This window comes from Trichogramma pretiosum, unplaced genomic scaffold (genome assembly GCF_000599845.2).
Source record: "Trichogramma pretiosum strain Unisexual culture from Peru unplaced genomic scaffold, Tpre_2.0 scaffold23, whole genome shotgun sequence".
Taxonomy (NCBI): Eukaryota; Metazoa; Arthropoda; class Insecta; order Hymenoptera; family Trichogrammatidae; genus Trichogramma; species Trichogramma pretiosum.
The window spans coordinates 1,839,449-1,860,399 of record NW_019641629.1 but is presented as its reverse complement, the minus strand read 5'-3'; the positions used below and the strand labels follow the sequence as shown (position 1 = coordinate 1,860,399).

At 40.3% G+C, this 20,951-nt stretch overlaps 3 protein-coding genes and 1 non-coding gene across 5 annotated transcripts in view; 1 reads left to right on the top strand and 3 right to left on the bottom strand.

Moving 5' to 3' along the window:
• Positions 1 to 56: 56 nt before the first annotated feature.
• On the top strand, positions 57 to 10,418 carry LOC106649423. 2 transcript variants are annotated; one of them, XM_014366821.2, is made up of 5 exons: positions 57 to 383; positions 501 to 634; positions 4,188 to 4,689; positions 8,563 to 9,072; positions 9,147 to 10,418. In XM_014366821.2, the coding sequence occupies exons 2-5, from the start codon at positions 606 to 608 to the stop codon at positions 9,288 to 9,290; spliced, it is 1,185 nt and encodes a 394-aa protein (XP_014222307.1). In that variant the 5' UTR covers positions 57 to 383; positions 501 to 605; the 3' UTR covers positions 9,291 to 10,418. The 2 variants fall into 2 exon arrangements, with proteins under 2 accessions (XP_014222307.1, XP_014222308.1); XM_014366822.1 differs by lacking the exons at positions 57 to 383; positions 501 to 634 and adding an exon at positions 2,597 to 2,903.
• Positions 10,307 to 20,951, bottom strand: part of LOC106649422 (intraflagellar transport protein 80 homolog) — an 11,043-nt gene continuing 398 nt past the window's right edge. The window contains exons 2-11 of the mRNA XM_014366820.1: positions 20,758 to 20,939; positions 20,551 to 20,661; positions 20,284 to 20,462; positions 16,304 to 16,531; positions 16,087 to 16,211; positions 12,928 to 13,176; positions 12,690 to 12,853; positions 12,423 to 12,620; positions 10,867 to 11,606; positions 10,307 to 10,790 (exon numbers count right to left, since the gene is read on the bottom strand). Of these exons, the coding sequence (XP_014222306.1) occupies positions 10,455 to 10,790; positions 10,867 to 11,606; positions 12,423 to 12,620; positions 12,690 to 12,853; positions 12,928 to 13,176; positions 16,087 to 16,211; positions 16,304 to 16,531; positions 20,284 to 20,462; positions 20,551 to 20,661; positions 20,758 to 20,939 (2,512 nt within the window). The 3' untranslated portion in view covers positions 10,307 to 10,454. The remainder of the gene's footprint in view (positions 10,791 to 10,866; positions 11,607 to 12,422; positions 12,621 to 12,689; positions 12,854 to 12,927; positions 13,177 to 16,086; positions 16,212 to 16,303; positions 16,532 to 20,283; positions 20,463 to 20,550; positions 20,662 to 20,757; positions 20,940 to 20,951) is intronic.
• Positions 17,054 to 18,598, bottom strand: LOC106649424 (signal recognition particle 9 kDa protein-like). The gene is made up of 3 exons (XM_014366823.2): positions 18,116 to 18,598; positions 17,949 to 18,017; positions 17,054 to 17,821 (listed from the first exon to the last, which is right to left on the bottom strand). The coding sequence occupies exons 1-3, from the start codon at positions 18,185 to 18,187 to the stop codon at positions 17,726 to 17,728; spliced, it is 237 nt and encodes a 78-aa protein (XP_014222309.1). The 5' UTR covers positions 18,188 to 18,598; the 3' UTR covers positions 17,054 to 17,725.
• Positions 19,311 to 19,382, bottom strand: Trnad-guc. The gene has a single exon. It is a non-coding gene; the product is annotated as a tRNA-Asp (tRNA).

Below are 20,951 nucleotides of genomic sequence, written 5' to 3'. Positions count from 1 at the left end.
CATCGCCGATTATGTACTGAAGCTGCTTCTTCAAACAAAAGTTGTTGTCTGATTATTTGCCAACATAATGTACGCTACTATAATATCATTGTCATTATCACAGATATTACATAATTATAGAGCTATTAAAAATCATAATCCTCGTTAATACAATCGAGTTTAAGAAAACTACTTCATCATTTATTTCTTCCCATTCAGGAATCCATTATATTGTCTTGCCATACGTATAACGACGCGAAGAAATAGCTATATACTATTTGGGCCATGCTTTTCATTTTTCTCATTTCACGACCGAACCAACAGATGTCCCGTGTCGGTGGTAACGAGAAATCGTCCGAATTTTGTTTACTATTGACTTATCGTCTCCTCGGCCGCTCGCACGCGTAAGTATCGTAAAAATTTGCAGATATCTATCATCCTAGCGTCGTTATACGCGTAAATGCATCTATAGATTCAACTTCTGTTTTTTTTGTTTGTTTCAATTTCATTGATTCTCGAAGGCCACACCCGCACACGTACCACAAGCCCCAGAGCTCGGACGACGTCGACCATCGTGACGGATTGAATAAGGGACACACGGTGTTTTTTTTCTGTTTTTGTTGGAAATGGATCATCGACGCTTGTTACTCGCACGGTAAAGATCATTATTTTCAATCAATCGAACTTTTTTCCAACTCTTCTGCTCGATGACTATAAACTCGTATAGCTGAGCGCTGATACACAGAGACTAATTTTGTTTACCTTATCACGTAAGTCCATCGAATAAGTCGTCTAATACGACCGCTCTGTATTACAGTCGATCGAACCGTCACGATATTCTCGCGATTTTGCAATGCATCTTGCGGTCGCGCGGATCTATTACAATGCACTTCGCTCGCTGCGTAAACGATCAATTAATTAGACACGCGTTATAGTTTCCGTAAACGGAGTAAATTACCGCCCTTGTCCCAGAAAAGATCCAACGTTCTCGAGGATGATTATTGTAATATTTCTTCATATCATCCCAGTCGTGGCCGGCTGTGACGGATTATACGGATCGACTTATCGAAAATCTCCCGCGAGCATCCAAAAATTCGAAAATCGTTGGCCTCGCGTATCATACTGACTATCGTATACGAGCGAATTTTTTTGCTAAACAGCGTATCGACGTCGCGCGCAACGACACGATCGTCAACGATCGGCGGCACTCGTCGCAAAAAAAGGAAAAAAGAAAAGAGAGGTGCCGAGTAAAAAAATGACAAGAGAAGCACACGTATCCATGCGTACATGCGAAGGCGATTAGAACGACGTCGATCACTCACTCATCTCCTCGCGTACATCTTTTTTCCCGTTCTGAATGTGATGTACTCGTCTCGCGAGTCAATTGACAATTGCGGGGAAAAAAGTCGCTCTTTTTTTTCATACTCTTCTCTCTCTCTCGTAGCTCGCGGTTGCATTACTGCGTCGCGCTGCGGAATTTGAAAATTCACACACACGATCGTATACGCGCTTTGATATTTCCGGGGACGCGTAACACACACACAGCGACGAGGAATTCATAAAATGCAGCGTTAAAAAAAAATTAAAGTAATGAAAAAAAACGACGAAGAAGAAATTTATCATCGTCGACGACGTGTATATACGCGCGACAATACGCGTTACGATATCGCGAGGTGCTTTGACCGTCGTCGTCGTCATCGCGGCTTTGTAATTTTCTTATGCTTCTTCTTTTTTTTTTTTAGAACTCTTACTCACTTTTCGCGGGCACTCGATAAAGAAAAGCAAGAGAGAGAGAGAGAGAGAGAATACAAGTATCAACATCGGCGATAATATGGTTTTTCGATGACGTTGGTTCGCAATATAACGTCATACAGTATAGGACACGAAGAAATTTTCGACCTCATTTTTCCGAGTAATACGTAATCCTGCAAAGTATTATCGCGCTCGCGCGCGCCCACCGCACACCACACACATATGCGACAGATGTTCTTCGGCACGCGCGCGTTAGATAATATTTGTTATGGATCGATTAATAATTATTAGCGAAAAGTAGGAAGGAAAAAAAATTGTGTGTGTGTGTGAGAGAGAAAGAGGAAAGAATATTTATTATATCGTTATCAGCCGCGCAGGGGCCGATCGATAATAATCGACGATAGCAGCAGCAGCAGCAGCAGCGAGACGCGGGCTCGTTGGCCGAGGTTCATCGAGCTCGAGCGAATTAGTATGGGACAGGCGTTAGAGAAGATGTCCCTCGCACGCAGGTAAGGTCGCGGCTATACTTGTATCAAAAGTGCACGCCGTGTGTGTCATTCAAAAAAAAAAAAAAAAACAAAGAATATATGCCAACCAAATTATCCAACACGACTCGCGATGTAATTTCTCTCTATCTCTCCTGTTTTTTTTCGCGTTTGCGTTATTAGGTTGCAAGTCGGCGGCGGCGGCAACGTGCATGAGTCGTACGCGCGGGGCAATGCGATCGGAGAGCTCGTTCGTGTACGTGTGTATGCAATATATGTAAGTGCGTGTGTGGCTTTGACTGCTTCTGCTGCTGCTGCTGCTGCTGCGGCGATCGCTTCCTATATGTAATACCTGTCCGCAGTCGCGCGCCAACTGTCAACTCGTTTAAATGCGCATCGATCCGCGCGATCGACGCGAGGCTAAATACATACGTATATAAATATACACATGCGTGTATCATATATATTGTTTGAAAATTAAACGAGCGGATCGTTGGAAAATTGCTCTTTGTGCTCGATTGATTTATATGTTGTGTATAGGATATATAATATTGTGCGTGTGTGTGCTTATTCGACTACTGTGCACTCGTGATTGTGTCTCTGTTATCAAGTTCATTTATGGCGAGTTAAAATGTTTCTGTGTAGTTTAAAGTGTCCCTTTCGACGAGACAAGTCGCTGTAATCAAGGTATTTTGCCGATCTTTTGTTCATCGATACTCGGCCCGCGATATTTTTTGTCTTTTTATTTTGTTCAAAACTTTGTTTTCTTTCCAATTTTCATTACCAATGAGCATTAAAGCTCGACGTTGTTGTGGTTTATTGTATCCATTACCGTACCGTCGAGCTTATTGCCAATAACGGTAGGAAAAAAAAAGGAAAATATGTGTTTCCGACGTATTTTTTACGCGCCGTAACACACACTCGATGCATGAGACCGTTTATAATAAGAGAATTACCGCGTGTGTGCGAGCGCACGTTAAACAGCGCTAGGTATAAATACAATAATAACTCGTGTACAGTAATAAAAACGACGATTAACATAAAATATTAGCGTCACGCCGCGCGTCTGTGTGCAGTAGTTACGATACTTTGTTGTCGCTATATATTTTTTCTACTTATTATTTGTATTTATTTTTCTACTTGTTACTCGCATCTTTTTCGCAGCACGTTTTGGTTCCGTCGGCCTTATAAGAACGAAAAGCGCGTTTAGACAAATTTACGATACGTCTGGCGATATATGTAGAGCAATGAATTTTAATTCAATCGCCTGGCTTATCTGGCATTGAACGATGGCTTTTGAAGAAAAGGCTTGTGCATTTTACGCATACGTGTAGCGTCTACCATATCAACATTTTATATATTTTAAAAAATTAGAACGGGAAAAATCATTATGTTCATAGTAATCAAAAAAATAGTCAGAAATTCAGAACAAAAATTATTCTTTCATAAAAAACTTTTAAGTACAGTCACCTCCCCAGTGATTGAAAACGCACCATCGAATGAAACTTTATTTATAAATTAATATAATTTAATTATACTGAACTAATTCATCGGTAGTGAAATTTTATAATATAATTGAGCATTAATACTAAATATTTCAATAGTTTTTAACAACTTTCTGAATACATTATCATTAATTAAATGACTCTGAAAATGGTTTCATTTACTGGTACATCGTGTATTTTTCCCTTTTTTTTATTAATGAAAGTTGAAAGTAAACATTCTGCAAAAATTCTATTTACTAGAGAAAGACATTTACTATTATAATCCATTTGAATAATAACCTTCGATTTATTAAAAACGTTTATTTGAGCTAAATTTAAGTAAACTTTTTTGAAACCTTTCATTTACTGGGTAGGTGACTCTATATCTTTTAAATTCACAGTACAAAATTATGATAACAACAATTACTCAAAAAAATAAAGTACTCAAAATTTCTCTTTATTTCCCTACGATCACCCCCAAAAAAAGGAGCTCCCGACGCCGCAGCACGATGTCTCTGATCGACGTGCAGGAGGGCGTCGTGCTGTCGTCGCGTCGCCAATCCTCGCAGATGATGATGAACGTCACGCCGTCGCCACCTCGCATCAACGTGATCTCGCCGAGCGGCGGCTCGCCCTCGCCCACCACACCGTCGCCGTCGCAACGTCAGCAACGCGATCGCAACGACTCGACGTCGAGCACGACCTCGATCCTGGCCTCGGCGAGCTCGGCGGCGGGCAAGGATAGCGGCGAGATGACGCCCTATCGGCTTACCCAGCGCATCGTCGAGGACAATTTCAGGCACGAGTCGTTGTTGTACGACACCCCGACGACGAGCGGCAACAACGGCGACGGTGGCAATAGACGCGGCAGCTTTCTCAATATCGACAGCGCGCGCAGACGGCTGAGCAACGTCGGCGACGCCGTCAGTCGCAAGATCTCGTGCACGATCGGCTGGAAGACATCCAACGTCGACACGATCGTCCAGGAGGTCAGTTTCTATTTATAATTGTAATAATGTAATAATATAATACACCCACTCGCGCGCGGCCTCGAGAGCGCACAAAAGTGACATTGGAGTGTAAAAAGAAAAAAAAACGTTCTTATCGAATTGGTATATGGGTGAATCCACTGAACGTGGACGCTTTTGTGATACTGCAATATTTCTATATGCTTCCATCGATGTTGCGCAACGGAATATAGGCACGGCAAGTGTCTTGGAATATTTTATTCACTTAGTTATTAGGAAACTTTTTATGAAAATTATCATTGAGAATATAATTATTATTAAGTACGTTGTAGTCAATGGCAGGTTTCGGCGCGGGGGCTACATTGTTCGGTATGAACATTGAAATATTTTATTATACGTGTGTATAAGGATCTATTCAAGGGATGTTTTTATGTGATCTCGATTTTGTCTGTCGGAAATTTATTTGAAAGTACTTAATTTTAAAATTTTCCAAATATTCCTTGAAGAAATTGTTACCGAGTTAAAATTTTAAACCGTTACAAATATTGCTAGAATAACTTATATTAACAGACAATTAGGTACCTTGGTTGTAAACAATACGATTATAATTGATGACTGATACGTAACTGATCATATTTACATTAAAAACAAATTAGTTTCAATTTGTCTTTCCCGATGAAACAAGGCATAATACCAAAAGATAAATTATACTCGTTCAATTTCCGTAGTACTAAATAGAAAGATCCATCGTTTAATTTAGACGTCAAAATGGATGAAATTAAGAAATCAGAAAAAGTTGTCTCAAAAGATAACTCAAGTGAACCCCACGTCGTTGTTTCGGACGACAAACAATACATCTGTGACATTTGTCATGAGGCATTTACACTAGAATCAAGTATGATGGCACACCGCGACACAACTCACAATTATCAAAAAAATTATAAATGTGACAAGTGCGATCAGAAATTCGAGTTCCGAAGTCATTTGAGTAGACACCACATATCAGTGCACAAAGGCCCTAAAAATTCAGCATGTGACCAGTGCGAGAAGAAATTTGTGAAAAAATCGAGTTTATTTACGCACCAAAAATTGGTCCACAAAAATAACAAAGATTTCACATGCAACAAGTGCGAGAAAAAATTTGAGAACAAATCCACTTTACTTAGGCACGAAAAAATATTCCACGAAGTTTTCAAAGATTACTTATGTGAAATCTGCGCGAAAAGATTTGATCGCAAAAAAAATTTGCTCTTGCACATAAAGGCAGTACATGACGGTCGCAAAGATTATGCATGCGAAAAGTGCGAAAAGAAATTTGGAAGAAAATGGAGTTTGATTCAGCATCAAGAGACAGTCCACGAAGATCGCAAAGATTACACATGTGACAAGTGCGAGAAGAAATTTGGACATCACTGTAATTTACTCAGTCACCAAAGGACAGTCCATGAAGGTCAGAAAGATTATGAATGCGACAAGTGCGAAAAGAAATTTGGACGTAAACTGCATTTGCTTTTGCACCAAAAGACAGTCCACGATGGTCGCAAAGATTATGCTTGTGATAAGTGTGAGAAGAAATTTGGAAGAAAATCAGATTTGTTGATGCACCAAAAGGTAGTCCATGAAGGTCGCAAAGATTACGCTTGTGACAAATGCGAGAAGAAATTTGGGCATAAACAGAACTGGCGCAATCACCAAAAAACAGTCCATGAGGGTCGCAGAGATTTTGTATGTGACAAATGCGATAAAACTTTTGCATACAAATGGATTTTACTTTCACACCGAAAGACATTACACGACGGTCGCAAAGATTACCCTTGCGACAATTGCAAGACAGTATTTGGAAATAAATTTAATTATCTTTTGCACCAAAAGACTGTCCACGAAGGTCGGAAAGATTACGCGTGCGACAAGTGCGTGAAGAAATTTGGACGAAAATCAGATTTGTCCAGGCACAAAAAGATAATACACGAAGGTCGAAAAGATTTCACATGCGACGAGTGTGAGCAAAAATTTTGGCTAAAAACAGATTTGCTCTTGCACACATCAACGGTCCATGAGGGTCGCAAAGATTACTCATGCGATAAGTGTGAGAAGAAATTTGGACACAGGTCAAATTTGATCAGACATCAAGAAATAGTCCATGAAGGTCGTAAAGATTATGCATGCGACAAGTGCGAGAAGAAATTTGCAGTAAAATCCAATTTGCTAACCCACACAAGGGCAGTACATGACGGTTGCAAAGATTACTCGTGTGACAAGTGCGAGAAGAAATTTAGATATAAACCGGGTTTGGTCAGCCACCAAAGGACTATCCATGAAGATCAGAAAAATTATGCGTGCGACAAGTGCGAGAAAAAATTTAGAACTAAATCAGCAGTGTCCAGGCATCAAACGATCATCCACGAAGGTCGCAAAGATTTTGCATGCGATCAATGCGAAAAAAAATTTGGACAAAAGGCACATTTGATTAAGCACCAAAGGACAATACACGAGGGTCGCAAAGATTACACATGCACGTAATGCAATATGACATTTGTAGTTAAATCAAATTTACTCTTGCACCTAACAATAGTCCACGAAGGTTGCAAAGATTCCGCATGCGACAAAAGCGAGAAAAAATTCTGACGAAAGGGACATTCACTCCTGCGCCAAAAGAAAATACACCAAGGCGATACAATTGCGAGAAGAAATGATGATTGACAATTGTTAATATTCATAGATACTCAAGTACAAAATTGCAATAAATATGCTGCTGAAATGATTGATTCTTTTCAAATCTCTTTTTCACATCCTATTTTGAGCTGTGAATGGCGTGATGATTGAAGGAGGCTAGTCAGTAAAATGGGTTGACAACAGATGTTTATGAAACTTTGCAGAAATGTCATTTAAAGTGCCCTTGATATGCTGTAGAAATTTCAGCATGGGTTATCGAACTAATTTTTGAGAACGAAGCCGTTGAAAATAGCAAATTTAACATAGGCTCTTATGAGAGGCCACCATAATTTCATACATTTTACGCCATAACTTTTTTATTAAACAACAGATCTTAACCAAAAACGAGTATGTTATGCTTCTAGTCACTACCTTTCGATTAGTATGTTAAAAATTACCCCTTATCGAAGTAACCAAAAAGTAATTAAACAAAATGTGCGCAAAATCATTGATTTCGAATAGTGCGAGCGGTTGCCTGCCTAATGCGAGAAAGAGACAGACATATACGTCTCGCTACACTATTGTTGTGATTACTGACTAGCCACCTTAATAAGCTATTAAATTTTTGATAAACCTTACGTTATAATATCGTGATCCTAAATTTATTAAACTTATGCAAAAGTGAAAGATTGTGATGAACTTGCTGACCGACTAATTATTATCGCTAAAAGAAGCGTGATCGATAGTAAAAATAAGTTTTTATCAAAAGTAATCAACGTAGAAACCATTTCATAAGTTAATTTAAACCAATAAATGTTGTCTAAATTTCTCGTCAAAATCAGTAAAAGTTCTAAGTACTTTTATCAACCCAAAATATTATATTGAAGTTCTTCTAATTGCGTTAGCGGCAATCGTATAAGTTAATATAAAACTGTCCCACAGTATCACAAAAGCGACCAAGTTCCGTGGATTTGCCCACGTATATTCCGAAAGAGTTAATCGAGGTCGTCGCGCGGTGCACACATCTCCTTTTTCAAGTATTAAATATAAATTAACGTTCGGCTGTGAATTTATGCTCTTCGCGCGCGAGTCGGTCGGTTCCTTCTTCTTCTCCTTTTTTATGCCCACGGTATAACTCGTTTTTTACACGCTCGAATCGATCGTCGCGGTCGAGTGTTCATTCAACTCTGAGATCGATCGAATCGAGAAAAATAATAATGATAGTAATGTGTCTCCACACAGGGCGTCGCTCTGTGCAAGTACTACGTGCGCAATCGGCTGAAGCGCTCGGGCCTGCTGACGCGCAAGATCGGCCTGCGACGCACGACCTCGTCCAAGCTCGTGGTCGAGTCCAATCACACAGCGGCCGCCTCGGCCGCCACGGGCAACGGCCACTCGGCCTCGACCATATGGTCCGCCCACCAGATGGTCCCCGAGCTCGCCGCTCTCGGCGCCGAGCTCGAGAAGATGTATCCGGAGCTGTACGACCGCGTCGGCCGACAGATCGGCTGCGTCCAATTCACCAGCAAGCAGCGAGTCGGGGACGCCCTGGGCGACGTGGTGCGCGAGCTCATGCAGCGCGCGGGCGGCTGCAACTGGTCCAAGATCGTGGCGATCTACGCGGTGGCCGGCGGACTGGCCTGCGACTGCGTCAGGCAGGGCAATCCGGACTTTCTCGACGCCATCTACGAGGCCATGGAGAACGTCATCGAGGAGTACATCGCGCCCTGGATACTGATACGAGGCGGATGGGTGAGTTATACACGAGAGAGTTTTATAACTTTATTTTCTGACATTTTTAATCTCGTTCGCTTCGATTATTACAGAGCGACTTGTCGGCCAAATGCAAAACCGAGCCCCACTGGGATCCCGAAAAGTCCACCTACGCGATAACGATCGGCTTGATGATAGTCTGCGTCACGCTCGTGATATTCATTCTGGTCTTGATCGTGAGACTGTTTTTTCTGTGATTTCCTTACTTCTTCGGTTTTTTTATTATTGTTGTTGTTGTAACGTATCGAAGAACGAAGCTATATTTTCTACAGGACGATAAACTTAAGATATCTATTTTGTAAGTCATGAAAAGTATTATACATTCTTGTAGTTGAAGAAAGATTTTTATGTGTCAGGCCACATATTATTTGCCAATACAATACGAGTATTTTCTTACGATATTTATTACATTTTTTCAACTCAGAAAAATGTAACATATACGTAATAAAATTCCACGATTCTTAACCATTGACGATCTTTGAAACAAAGTGCTAACGCTTACTCAACGATCTTTTAATTCTCTTAAGCCGAGCGAAATAAAAAATCTTGAGGTGTTGGAAGCTCCGAAATATATGTACCATTTGACAAATAAACGACGCCGAGTGTTGATAAATGTAAATAAAGAGAGTACTAATTTATAAGTTTAAATTTTATTCATTACAATCCCGAGCATGCGCAACCACAATATCCTCGAAAATTCATATAAATAAATACGCGTGTAAACAGCGAGCAACGCCTGAATCGGTCAGTCGGTCGATAGATCGCGAGCCGTCAACGTGCCATACGAAAAGCAGTCAAAATGAACAACACGATCAACCTCTCGCGGGTGTACCAGGAGCCCGCGGAGACGACGGCCGATCGGCTCCGCGAGAGCTTCATGGCGGAGGCCGATCACGACAACATACTGATGGGCCACTACAACGTCGACCGAGTGAACAAGTCCTCGTTCGGGCAGAGTTTGGAGGAGGGCGAGACTTGGACGCTCTACTACGTATTTTTCTCCCTGCTGATTACGTTCATCAGTGCGCTGCACACGCGCTGGGTGCGCGACGACGAGATAGAGAGAAGACGCGCGAGACGCGCGGAGCGCCAGAATTGATCGACGACGCCCCCCCACGATCGTGTGTAATTGTGATGGTGAATTTTTTATTTTATACTCGTGACCATGTGTAGCGTATTTTAAAATGTCAAATCCGAAATAAGACTCATCGGATATCGTTCGACTAATAGTGTATTATTTACATTTGCGTCTCTTACTTGTACATATTACAACTTGTAACTGTATATATGTTCTATATATATAAATTTTTATATACACACACAAACACACATGACTTTTGTATAATTTCTCTCCCTTTCTCTCAATCTTCGGGTGTGACGGATTTGCGTCTGGTCGGCTCTGCGTCGTGATGATTGTTCGTTGGCTTCTTGCTCGCTTCACCTTTCTTGTCTCGCGCTGCTCTCTCCTTCTTCGTCGTTCTCTCCTTTTCCGACTTGTTGTCGGTTTTCTCGCCGCTGCTGACCCTCTCCTCCTTGCTAACAGCGGCTCTCTCGCTGTCGATGATTTTTTCCTCCCTCGAGCTCTTCTCCCGTCTGGAGCTTCTCTCGGCCGGCGGCGGATTGGTCTCGGCTTTGTCGCCGTCGCCGCCGCCGCCCTTGGCCTTCTCGCGCTCGAGCTTTTCCTTCTCTCTAGCCTCCTTCAAAAAAATTTATAAATGAAAATTACATCTTGAACTTGAAAAAAAAAAAAAAAGAAAAGCTATAAAATCTTACTCTCTTGGCCGCGTGGGCCTTGGCTATGTTGGCTTGCACAGCCAGAAAGCTCTGATTGACCTCCTTCTTGTCCAGCGCCTCGAGGTAACGCTTCCTCGCCTCGAGCACCTCCGACAGCAGCTTCTTGTGCTTTATGGCCAGCTTCAGAGCTCTGCCCCAGTTGTACATCTCCACGTTGATCCTGATGGCCTCGGGCACCAATCCGTTCTGCAGCAGTATACCCTCGGCCGCGAGCAGATCCCCGGCCAACAGGGCCATCTCCGCCAGTCGCTCCATCTCGCCGGGTATCGCCTTGATGTAGCGTATGTAGTCGACCTTGTCGTAGCGCGAGATAGCGGCGCAGGCCTCCTCGGCGATGCTCAGCTGCTTGCCGTCGATGGCCATCACGGCCATGCACGTCCACAGGGTCTCGTTGTCCTGGACGAGGCGACACAGCGAGATGGCCTCCTCCCATTTGCCGCGGAGCACGTGGCCATGCAGCTGGCCGAAGAACCGATAGAACGAGCCCGAGACGAGGGCGCCGTCGCCCCGGCGCACCCTCACCTGGCCCTGCTGGGCCCCCACGATGGTCGCGTGCTTGCCGTACTCGGCGTTGTCGCGATCCAGCCGAGTCTTGCGTATGATCTTGCGATCGCTGTAGTGCACGCAGCTCGGGCAGAGCCAGACCGATAGGGTGGAGTCGAGCATGCCCGCGAGCACGTTGGCGTCCGTCGCCCAGGCTATGTTCTGGGCCATCACGGCTATACACACGTAGATCGATGGAAAAACGAGAAACGAATCTTGAATGTCTGAATTTTTTTTTAAATAAAGCGCACACCGAGAAAAAAAATTCATCGATTCAATGAAAATTTAATTGAATACAATCTATGAAATAATTTCATTGAAATAATGAATTTTTATTTCATCCAACAAAATATGAGATTGTTTAACGAAAGTTTCATGAAACGTTGGTAAAAACAATTAAATATTTTGTTGGATGAAATAAAAATTCATTATTTCAATGAAATTATTTCATAGATTGTATTCAATTAAATTTTCATTGAATCGATGAATTTTTTTTCTCAGTGTATAATAATGTTGTGGACTGTTATAAAAAGTAAAAAAGTGTAAAAAATTGTAAGATTACTAACGATTTCGGACGTGTGATACGTTTTTCTACACTTTTATACTTTTTATTACAGTTTATTACATTTGTTTACCTATAATTAGAGAGATGAAAACCCTATGAATTCAAGCTGATTACAGTTATATGGAGAAAGTAAAAAAGTGCGAGAAAACAAAATTCCATAACAATAATTTTAAATGTTACAATTTTTACTTATGAGTTAAAAATTCCAGTCAAGCCCGCATGTGATCGAATTGACCGCAGCAAGTGAAGACAGCAAAAAGTGTAATAAAGTGTAAAAAAAATGTGATTTTATGCTGCCTTTACATTTTTTTACATTTTATTACATTTTACAATTTAATACGATGATTTGAGTTGCTACTTTTACTTTTCCTTGAACGATTTTTTTCCATCGGGGATGTATTATACGTGAGAGAGCGAGAGAGCTTACCGATTTTACAAACTCGACCGAAGCCCGTGGCTCGGATCGAGATGAGAAACAGATCTCGATTGGCGTCGATCAAGGCCAGCTGACGATCGGCCACCTCGCCCACGTAGTTCAGCGCCAGCGCCAATACTTCCTGGCCGTGAGTGTAGGGCTGGCCCTCCGTTATCGGCTTCTTCGGCGTTATCTCGAGCACGTGCAGTACTAATTTTCGAGAGAAAAAATTTTCTTATTTTTCATTCAAAAACGATCGTCATCGATTGTTCTGCGTACGTTTGTAATTGCTCTGGTCGCGAACGACGATCGTGTCCGAGCAGACCGAGACGCTGGGCGCGTACAGAGGCTCCATCGTTTGGCCCTTCCACTTGGGCACGCCGACCTGTCTGCCCTGATAATTGTACAGGGTGATCGCGCTCCACTCGATCAGCAAAAAGTGCCTGCGAAGAAGAAGAAGAAAAAAAAGAGTAAAAATACGACAATGCAAAATTTTTCTAATTGGGCACGCACTCACTTATTGGACAGCACGACGGCCGAGACCGAGCCGTTCTTCAGCTCGAATATGATCGGCGTGTTCCAGTTCTTGACGGAGTAGACGTGGCACTGGCTGGGGGTGACGGCGACCAGATGCTCGAAGCCGAACTCCATCTGCACGACCCGGTCGCCGATGTCCAGCGTCTCGTCGATGTCCGTGCCCAGCTCCTGGATTCTGATGGCTTTGCGCTTGATCAGGGTGGCCTCGTAATTCTTGTACTCGAGCTTTCTACATTATTTGGATTGAGATTGATGTAAAAGTAATGTCTGTGTTTGCTTTTGCATGAATGTTTTTTTCCAGTTTGAGTATAAAAAAAAATAAATAAATAAACCGATGCTGACAAATTAATTTTCAACGTAGATCTCATGTGAAAGCACCTCAAAGGCTAGTTACAGAGCACGCCCATCATGCCTTGGTGTGGGGGCGGCAAATTTTGGCATGAATATTAAAATATTTTATTATACATGTGTATAAAGATCTATTCAGGAGATATATTTATGTGAGCTTTTTGTCCCCCTGAAGTTTTATTCTATTTGCAAGTACTTAATTTTAGAAGGTACGAAAATTCTTACTAGAATAATTTATAAATAGTAAATAAGTACCTTAGATGTAAATAATAAAATTATAATTCATGACTGATACATAACTGATCATGTTTACATTGAAAACAAATTAGTTTCAATTTTGTCTTTCCCGATGAAACAAGCCATACCAAAAGATAAATTATACTCGTCGTCCGTAGTACTAAATAGAAAGAATCCAACGTTTAATTTAGTCACGAAAATGGATAAAATTAAGAAATCAGAAGAAGTTGTCTCAAGTGAACCCGACGTCGTTGTTTCGAACGACAAACAACACATCTGTGACATTTGTCAGGATGAATTTACACTGGAATCGAGCTTGATAACACACCGAGACACAATTCACAATGGACAAAAAAATTTCGCATGTGACAAATGCGAACAGAAATTTGAGTTCCGAAGTCATTTGAGTAGACACCAAATATCAGTACACAAAGGCCGCAAAGATTTTTCATGCGACCAATGCGAGAAGACATTTGTGAAAAAATCGAGTTTATTTACGCACCAAAAACTAGTTCATAAAGATCGCGAAAATTTGACGTGCAAAAAGTGCGAAAAGAAATTCGAGAATAAATCAACTTTAATCAAGCACAAAAAAATATTCCACGAAGTTTTTAAAGATTATTTATGTGAAAGGTGCGCCAAAAGATTCGGCAGTAAACATAATTTGCTCTTGCATATAAAAACAGTCCATGATGGCTATAAAGAATACTCATGTGATAATCGCACGAAAAAATTTGGATTAAAATCGGATTTGATCGGACACCAAAAAAAAGGCCATGAAGGTCGCAAAGATTACATATGCAGCATTTGTGAAAAGAAATTTAGACAAAAATCGGATCTGCTAAAGCATCAAAGGGCAGTTCACGAAAATCGAAAAGACTTTGCATGCGGTAAGTGCGAAAGAAAATTTGGATATAAATCAGTTCTGTTGAAACACCAAAAGATAGTACACGAAGGTCGCAGAGATTACCTATGCGACAAGTGCGAGAAGAAATTTGGACAAAAATCGCATTTGATTGACCACCAAAAAATAGTACACGAATGTCGCAAAGATTATCCATGCGACAATTGCGAAAAGAAATTTGGACAAAAATCGGATTTATTAAAGCACCAAAGGATGGTCCACGAAAGTCGTGAATATTACGCATGTGACAAGTGCGAAAAGAAATTTACACAAAAAATGCCATTGATTAGGCATCAAACGAAAATACACGAGGGTCGCAGAGATTACCCATGCGGCAAATGCGAGAAGAAATTTGGTCAAAAAATACATTTGTTTCAGCACCAAAAGACAGTACACGAAGGTCGTAAAGATTATGCATGCGATAAGTGCGAAAAGAAATTTACACAAAAACCGAATCTGCTTTCCCACCAAAAGTTAGTTCACAAAGGTCAGAAAAATTATGCATGCGACAAGTGTGAAAAGAGATTTGGAATCAAACAAGATTTGGTCAGACATCAAAACATAATCCACGAGGGTCGAAAAGATTTCGCATGCGAGCTGTGCGAGAAGAAATTTGGACAAAAAAATCATTTACGCCTCCACCAAAAAACAGTACACGAAGGACGAAGAGATTTTGCGTGCGACAAATGCGAAAAAAAATTTGGGGATAGAAGCAATTTCACAAAGCATCAACAGATAATACACGAAGGTCGTAAAGATTTCGGATGTGACAAGTGCGAGAAGAAATTTGGACGAAAATCGACTTTACTTTTGCACCAAATGACAGTCCACGGCGGTCGCAAAGATTATGTATGTTACAATTGCGAAAAAAAATTTGGACGAAAATCGGATTTGGTAAATCACCACAAGACAATTCACGAACGTCGAAAAGATTTAGCGTGCGATAATTGTGAGAAGAAATATGGACGAATATCACATTTGCTTTTCCACCAACGAATAGTCCACGAAGGCCGCAAAGATTATGTATGTTATAATTGCGAAAAGAAATTTGGACAAAAATCGGATTTGGTAAGGCACCAAATGACAGTCCACGGCGGTCGCAAAGATTACTCATGTGACAAATGCGAGAAAAAATATGGGGATTTAAGCAATTTTAGAAGACACCAAAAAATAGTCCATGAAGGTCGCAAAGATTTCGGATGTGACAAGTGCGAGAAGAAATTTGGACGAAAATTTACTTTACTTTTGCACCAAAAGCTAGTTCACGATGGTCGCAAAGACTACTCGTGCGACAAATGCGAGAAAAAATTTGGACACAAGGCAAATTTTTTGAAGCACGATAGAACAATCCACAAAGATTGCAAAGATTAAGCATGCTGAAATTGCGAGAAGAAATGATGATTGGCAATTGTATATTGTGTGTTGCTTTTGCACGAATGTTTTTTGCAGTTTGAAAGAAAAATAAATAAATAAATAAACCAGTGATGACAAATTGGATCTCACGAGAGAGTACCTCAGATGAAATCCAGTATCGATTACTTTCATTTGCAATTTATGATTTAACATTGAATCTAGATTAAACTTAAAATTGTTTCGAACAGTGTACTACAGTGATTAAAATATATTACAATGAAAAATGGCTTTTCTTACTTCTGGATCGTGTGAGCGACGAGGATACTGCCGTTGCTGCAGGCCAATACCACCTGAGTGCCGTCGTTCGACCAGGCGATACTGTAAATGCTGCCGGCTTGAAGTTTTTCCGTCGAATGCGACCACTACGCGATAACACCGAAAAAAAGAAAAAAACAATCACAGATCGATTCCCCTGATTAATTAAGATTTCTTTCGAGCGGCATTACGAACTCACGCCAACTTTGTCGCAGAGCTTCAACGTGTTGAACGAGCCGACGGCGAAGTGACTGCCGGAGAAGCACCAGCTGACCGAGGTCACCGGGTGATCGCCGCCCATGCTGGTGTAAAGAAGATTTCCGCTCGGGTCCCAGAGCTTGTAGCGGCAGTCCTCGCCGCCCGAGACGATGAGACCGTGAAATTGATTCCAGCTCACGGCGATTATCAGGCCGTCGTGTCCCTGCCACTGTGAGAAAGATTCGGAACATTTACTTGGGATTTTTGGCTACCTTCCGTTGTAAAATATTTTGTAGTAAAGGAGACCTTTGAAATAAGTTATACAGATATTTAGACATGTATGTAAATACGGAGTCTATTCTATTTTCTAAATTTATTGATATTTTTCTTCATCTTGGCACTTGCGGGTAATAGATGTGCCATCTACAAGTAATTACGTAACTACAAAGGAATTAGTAGGTTCTTTAATTTTTGGGATTCTCATATATCATTAAAGTTGTATAACTTGAAAAAAAATCATACTCGCACAAAAAGTTATTCAAATATGTTAAATTAGAATGCACAAGTACATTTATTCAATTTCTACTAAAGCTTTTGACTTTCAATACGTATTAATCCAATAAACATCCCAATTTTTAATGTCAATTTGTTGTTTGGAGATTTGATAAATAAAATTTCCAAAATGTTAAGCTTATAAATATTTTTTATTTGTTTTCAACTTATTCTCATAAGAGAATTTCTAAAAACAAATTGTTCTATTAAATGATTTCAAGATGTTGCTATGATTATCATAGCAAGTACATTATTAATACATAATGACTTGGTGATACATCAAGTAATTTTTAATGAAATTTATAATAAATAAATAACAATATACCACAACAAAAAATCTAATGACAAAAAAACTAACAATATTTTCCTGAAATATCAGAAGTTTTAACATGTTCCACAATTTATAAAAAAAAAATATTCTCAAAGGCATTTAGCATCGCTATAAACTTTGTGAAATATTCAACAAAATAGGCTGAAGTATTGTACAGAGCCATTGTTTATAATTGACACATAAATTTTCTTGCAAAAGTATACATTTTTCTCTATTCTAATTTTACATCTATCGAATTGAAAGTATTCTTTTGTGACAATTTATCTGTAGAAAGAGATCTATCTACAATGGATGTTCTATGCAATATCTTCTATGAAGATCCTAATTGATACATACTGGATGTAAAATGACTTCATCGTATTGGTAACAAACTTCTAACATGACACAGATTCAACTTTCAAGTAGGATATTAGAAAAGTGTTTACACATCAGAAGAAGCATTACAGCGACACAACTTTTCTTTGCACAAAAAATGGATGATCATCAGTTTTTTATGTACAAAATTACACTTTATTTACACTTTATTTACAAATTGACACTTTAGTTGTCTTTGGATGCCATGTGTCGCATCAAGTTTTTAATAAACTTTTCCATTTTCTTCACGTCTTGGGCAACTTCAGTCTTGTATTGTAGACACTATAAAACCCAAATGATACATTTAAAAGATTACAAATATGTTATGACAAATAAAACAAACTTATTATGCTTGCAAAGATGTGCAAAGCAGTTTAGGTTATGCTCCAAATAAAGCGGGTATGCTTACCGTTTTGTCGTCGGTGATCTTGAAGTCGAGAACTCCTTTTTGATGGCAGTACTTCATCGTGTACCTCGTCTAAATAAACGACAAAAAAAAAAATGTTGAAAATTTAATTCATCAAAAGCAGCGGGTGTAAAAAATCACTTGCACTGTCACTTTTAGCATTTATTTACCTTCATCGGATTCTGCAAGTACAGGCGTTCGGCGACCTTTTCGAATTCCTCCCACGAGCTCGAGTAGGTCATTTTGTATCGGTAAGATTGGATTTATGCACCGTTAATTAGAAAATCTGCGCGGTGTGCAATCTGCTGAATGTGTACACGAATACGAGGCTCGCGTACGACTTGTCATGTTGTCTCGAAAATCGCCGAGCGGCGTGGATAACGAACACATCGTCTGCAGTATGTGGCGCCACGCGGTTGCCGCCGTAGTAGCGTGGATAAGCGCGCGATCTGCGTAAAATAAAATACGACTGCGAGCAAAAGTCACCGCTACCTAATTCTATTTAAACAATTGTGAAATGCTGTTTTGTCGAGGCAAATTTGTTTCAATCGTCATTCGAGGCTAGTGAATTCTATTTTCTTACTCATGGTGAAGTAAGCGCATGCAGTTCGTTGGATTGCTTTTCTGTACAACCGATAATGAAATAGTATATTTCTCAACGGGTGCACATATGGTTTTTTAGCAAAACGAGGGATTATAGCACGAGCCGAAGGCGAGTGCTGTAACGAGTTTTGTTAAAAAACCATATCTGCACCAGTTTGAGATACTATTTATACGAGAGCCTAAAATTAGCGGCAAAGTTGCGTATTTTAAGTTAGAGTGGGAAAAATTAAATTATAAAAATACATTTCGCACGCTACTACCTATCACAGAGATCTATTGAACTTACAAAAGTATCTCGTTATTTAGCGTGTCCTACGCGAAAGTTCGGTTTTACAATTAATTGTCGTATTAGATTTACCTCTGTTGAATTCAAATTAATGAAGCGAAATCATCTATCCATGCAAATGCTCATCTACTATGCAAAAAACCATATATGATATAGTCGTCGAAGCCTAATATACAATATCGGTACGAGAATATACAAGTCGTCGAAGTCTAATATACAATTTTTTCTTTATATTGCTACTTGCGGGTACTAGATGCGCTATCTATAGGTAATTTTGTAACTAAAAGCAATTTAGTCTTCTCAGTTCATGTGTCGGAGAGAAACCCCATAGCGTAACGATGGACTAAAATCTTGTTGACATCTCGTCTCGGATATACCAAGCGACCGGGTAAAGAGCTCTTAATCGTGGCTGTCGTCGCTCTAGGCGTTAGAAACGCCAAAACTAGGTAAAATGTGAAAATAAACGACAAAAAAATCTCTCCAGCGGGGAATCGAACCCCGGTCTCCCGCGTGACAGGCGGGGATACTGACCACTATACTACTGAAGATTCATATATTTTTTGGAGTCGTCAGACCATACATACTGTACAATTACGACTCCAAATTATTCGGAGCAAAAGCGACTCCGAAAAAACGGAGAAATCGCTTTTTCGAAAAATTCGGAGCAATTGCGGTTCAGCCAAATTTGGAGCAACTACGACTCCGAATTATTTGGAGTAAAAGAGACTTCGAAAAATCGGAGCAAACGGAGCCATTTCGTAAAATTCGGAGTAAAAGCGACCCCGAAAAAAACGGAGCAAACGGAGCAACTGCGACTCAGCTGAATTCAGAGCCACTACCGCTCCGTAGTCGAATTTTATACAAAATATATTGCTAATTGACTTTCAACAAGTATCTAATTATTACTTATATTTAGGAGTCATTTTACTAGATAAAGAATTAAAAATTTTCCAAAAATATGATAAATTATTGTTGAACAATTGATAAGAATATTGTATATTTTTAAAAACATTTTTGTGTCACAACGTTTTAATTATAGTCTAGAATTGAACATTTATCGTCTGACTAGATGACAAAACGTTCATTTTCTGAAAAACTTGTAGCACGAAATTTTATCGAGACACGTTGACCGATCTTTACCTTAAAAAATAGAAACAATCATGCATATTTTACCGGAAGTCTAATTCATTTTATCGTATAATATTTTCTTATTGTACACTAAAAAAAAATATCAAAATTATTGGGTTATATTTTGCTGCTAACTTTTAAAAATTCTTCTGCTTTAGCAACAAAATATCTTTTTCTGATTTTCAGATGTCCATTTTTTCTGGATCTACCCATAAGATTTTTTTCAGTGTGTAATTTTATTATTAACGTAAAAAGTTAAAAATGTGTCGGACTGATCTATCACTTTGTCCTCAAAGGTCAGGCAATACGATAATTACGTACTTTTAAAGGCTTCGAAGTCGACGTCAAAGATTGGATGAGCAGAAACGGGCCCTGGGCGTACAGAATCATGGAATTGTCGGGGCTCCAAGCGGCGGCCAGCACCGGCTGGTTGCCTCTCACCACCGTCGAGCGTAACATGCCGCTGCGCGACCATACCTTCAGCAAACCGTCTTCACCGGCTGTAATTTAAAAAAAAAAGTAGTCACGAATAAAGGCCTCGCACAGCTGGATAAATAAATAATATCGTAATCGTTGCCCCATACTGACCAGTTAGCAGAGCCGTGCCGTCGTAGCTCCATTTGCCGCAAATCGTCGCCCCCGCGTGAGCCGACACGGATTTCTCGATTTTGCCCGTTTTACTCACCAAGTGATATCTTCCTGTGTTCCGTGGGGAGAATAAAGAACCGCATCGATTAGATAATTAAAAATAAAATATTCCACTTCGAAAAGTAATTCGGATAGTGAAAACAATACCGTCGTCGGTGGTGATGAGTAGGACGTCCTGCGAGAGCTTTTTCAGCGCGCCCGAGCCCGGCTGCACGGGACGCGAGTGGCACTGCATGTCCGTGGGATAAAAATCGTCGGGCAGCTCGGCCACGACTCTCGAGGCGAGCATGCCGCCGTCGAATTTCCAGGAGACCAGCTGGTGATCGTCGCTGTGTCGTTCG

Bases quoted from the DNA above. Each gene is read 5' to 3' on its own strand.
- LOC106649423 (XM_014366821.2), top strand. From the start codon at position 606: ATGGATCATCGACGCTTGTTACTCGCACG. The intron at 635-4,187 runs GTAAAGATCATT...CCCCAAAAAAAG, and splicing joins CGACGCTTGTTACTCGCACG to GAGCTCCCGACGCCGCAGCA. The intron at 9,073-9,146 runs GTGAGTTATACA...CGATTATTACAG, and splicing joins TACTGATACGAGGCGGATGG to AGCGACTTGTCGGCCAAATG.
- LOC106649424 (XM_014366823.2), bottom strand. From the start codon at position 18,187: ATGACCTACTCGAGCTCGTGGGAGGAATTCGAAAAGGTCGCCGAACGC. The intron at 18,018-18,115 runs GTAAATAAATGC...TCGTTTATTTAG, and splicing joins ACTTGCAGAATCCGATGAAG to ACGAGGTACACGATGAAGTA. The intron at 17,822-17,948 runs GTAAGCATACCC...TGGGTTTTATAG, and splicing joins AGATCACCGACGACAAAACG to TGTCTACAATACAAGACTGA.